General features: G+C 52.0%; 1 protein-coding gene across 1 annotated transcript; it reads left to right on the top strand.

Annotated features, from left to right (window-relative positions):
• The first annotated feature begins 1,559 nt into the window (after positions 1–1,559).
• On the top strand, positions 1,560–2,274 carry LOC100840918. The gene has a single exon (XM_003568763.4). The coding sequence runs from the start codon at positions 1,786–1,788 to the stop codon at positions 2,026–2,028; it is 243 nt and encodes an 80-aa protein (XP_003568811.1). The 5' UTR covers positions 1,560–1,785; the 3' UTR covers positions 2,029–2,274.
• Positions 2,275–3,436: the final 1,162 nt, after the last annotated feature.

Below are 3,436 nucleotides of genomic sequence, written 5' to 3'. Positions count from 1 at the left end.
ATGGCTCCTTTCCCCCCTTCGTGACGTCCAAAAGGTCTGGCGGGCTCAGGCAGAGCCGAAGGTCTGTTTCTTCGCTTCGACGGTGCTACATGGCAAGATTCTGACGGCCGACAACTTGGCCGCTAGAGGGTGGCCCCACACCCCATTTGCCAGTTATGCCGCATTCATCCAGAGTCCATTGCCCACCTTTGCCGGGAATGCTCCTTCACGAAGGAGGTGTGGGCCCTAATCCAAGCCTGGGGCGACCTCACCCCTCGGGCTCCTCCCTCCGCTCCATCCGTTGATGCTTTCTGGGATGCCCTCATCCATGGGCATTCCAATGGAGTGAAGCGGGCCATTAGTGGCAAGCTCGTCTACACTTGGTGGGGTGTTTGGAAGGAGCGCAATAGGCGCATCTTCAAGGGGGCCGCGATGCAGGCCCTAGGGGTGGCCCTCCTCATTTGGGAGGACATCCGTGTGTGGATTCGTGCGTGTTCGGCGGATCCGGAAGATTATGCCCTTTTCTCTGCAATTTTTTATTTTCTTTTCCTTATTTCTAGGGATCCTCCTTGGATTGTTCTGTACAGCTCGCTTTCTTCTAATCGAATGACGGGGATCGACCGTCGTTTCCCCCCAAAAAAAATCCCGTGTTTTTCTTATGTATCACCCAAGCACTTCTTTTAAGTAATTCTTATGTTTTTTATTCCTGTAGTTTTCAACATATGTGATGACATTTCAATCTTACATTTTTTCTATTCCTATGTTTTTGGATTCCTATGATCCAAAGAAGCCCTCAGTTTTGCCATTTCTCTCTTCATTTTTTGCAACGATGATGATCATGGCAAATTAGTTGATTTTTGCCAAGAACCCTCGCGCGCATATATTACCCTTATTCCAAATCTCCCGGGACAAGTGTAACCAAGGAAGCAAGCTCTTCTTTTAAGCACAAGATCCTCGGTCATGGATCAGGCTTGTCCACCAAATCCTTAACCGAAACAGGCAGCCGTTCCCCAGAAGATTAGGACGCAAATCCTGCAGTGCAAGCCGAACCAAAGCTTGATTTATATATCGCCTTCCAGCTGGCGACCAAGTTTATGTCGTCACCTTATAATTGAGTGACAGAGCGCCTTGTGTGTCCCAGCTCTTTTTCCTATTCTAATCCTACGTAACACTGCATAATGTCCAACTTGAGTGGTGATTGGTGATGTAACCACATTTTCCCTTTTATAATAGTCATGTCCTTGCATCAGATCCGAGTCAGGAGCCCGTTTTTTTCTAATCCATCCACGACTCCACGTACCAACGGAACGTCACCATTAGCTTAGCTAGCTACCGCACTAATTGTTAATCATGTTTGTACTATACGGAGGGAGTAATATACTAGTGCAGACAAGCGTCACCAAATCATTGCAGTATTCTAATCGGATCATGAATTCCAAATGACAGGAGCATCCAGAGATTAGTGACCAGCAGCAGAAAGAGCAGATGCACTATTATTTTTCAAACAACAAAGAGTAAGAGACAAATCCGTCGAGGTGTTCTTAATATTAGGGAATTGCAACATAATCAAGGGTAGAACGGTCATTTCCCGCTGCCAATGTCGGCTTTTCAATAATGAGCCATCACGGTCATATGTGGGCCCAAAGCCGTCTGACCGGGCCGGGCTCCCTATAATAACAGAGGCGCCATTTCCAGGTTCGCCGCACAACGCTATCTCAACTTCTCTACCCAAAGTCCTCTGCTCTGCTCTCCTGTTGCAGCTGTTGTTGTTGTCCGTTCTTCTTCTTGGCCTTCGCAATCGCGTCCATGGAGCTAGCTGCTTCCGCGTCGGCGTCCGTCTGCTCCTCGTACCACCACTTGTCCACGCAGGCCGATGCCGACGACGGCGGCGCGCCGTCGACCCCGCGGCGGAGGAAGCACGCCGCCGCCGGATGCGGGCTCCGGCGGCGGTGCTACACCGTGCTGAAGCAGCAGCGGACGAGGCTCTACATCCTGCGGCGGTGCGTCTCCATGCTCCTGTGCTGGAACGAGCACGACCTGTCGGACTGAGCCTGGATCGACCTGCGGGCGGGCTGTGGGTCTGGGCCGGGCCTGTAGGTAGCTGGCCCCGGTTCAGAGTATGTATGTACTTTTGTTTTTTGGGTAGAGACACGTTTGGAGTATACATATATATAAAAAATACTCCGTGCCGGTTTGTTGATAGTGATCATGAAATCAGTTTTTTTTTATCTGACGATGTGTTCGGGAATGATGTTTGACGAAAGCAATGCCAATACAAGATGTGATGCAATTGCATGAGCGGGTCACTAGGTCATGAATAGTTTTGTAATTTTAGGAGTAATTTCAGAAAAGAGAAAGTCATGAATAGTTTTGTAATTTTAGGAGTAATTTCAGAAAAAAGAAAATTACGCAAAACCGTCATATTCAGTAAACATCTTAGAAAAACTATCCTTTTCTTTTTTTTATAAATTTTCATCATTTTTGTGCACCGAGGTACTCCCACACACTTATTAACTAGTTAAGAGTGTTTTGATGCAAAACCTGACAAGAGCGCCCACATGTTGGTGCCACCGTAGCGTCAGGTTGGACAAGTCGGAATGTCGGAGCGCCACGCGGGACCGAGCTGCTTGATGATGCGGAGAGTCGTCGGCTGACACGGCGGAGGGCCTCACAAGCTCATGGTTGATGACGGCCAAAATCCTGCTCTGTTGGAAATCTCGCCACCGCACCATCCCGGAATCTATCGTCAAGGGAGAAAGGAAGGGATCAATTTGTGGGCATACTCTGCTACTCTGATTCACCTAACTCTCCCAAAAGAATCACGCGGGAACAAAGGAAGAAAAAAGAATCGATTCAATCTATCGATCTTCTTGGACCTTGCAGGAATCACGGCCTACACTCGCCACCACCAGGAATCCCCATCGTTGGTCGACCTCGTGGCAGTGCCTCCCGTCCTCTGGCCCGACAGATTCCTCTCCTGCTCTTCTTTCCCCACCGAGCCACCTCCCCTGCTCCAACTCCAGCGAGAGTTGCGCCGCCCCTATTGCTGCCCCGCGCTGTTGTGCTACGCGCGAGAGGATCACCGCGCTACTGGCTACCCCGAGTCATCGCCCACATCTCCTTGATGCCGACGCGAATCTGAGCGCCGCCGCCTTGGAGCCCCTTCCCGGTCGCCGATGTAACCGTCGCCGGAGTTGGGGAAGATGGCGGCCGGCCCAGCATTCCGAGGCACGGAGAGGCGCGTCGGGGTGCTTTCCTGGTGCGCGCCGGCACGGGGAGGCCGATGGCGGCGGCGGCACTGCGTATCCGTCGCTGGATAAGGCCGTGACGACGAGGGGCGGCGGTCGGGGACGGCTTCCGACGCGGGGCGGCTTCGGCAAGCGGGAGATGCGGGCGGGGGAACCGGTGCTCTCGGGGCGTCGACGCGCAGCTCCAGAGGGAGGTGGAGAGGCGAGGG

Source organism: Brachypodium distachyon, chromosome 2 (assembly GCF_000005505.3).
Source record: "Brachypodium distachyon strain Bd21 chromosome 2, Brachypodium_distachyon_v3.0, whole genome shotgun sequence".
In the NCBI taxonomy this organism is placed as follows: Eukaryota; Viridiplantae; Streptophyta; class Magnoliopsida; order Poales; family Poaceae; genus Brachypodium; species Brachypodium distachyon.
Note: the sequence above shows the minus strand (reverse complement) of the source record. Positions and strands in the feature narration are given on the sequence as shown.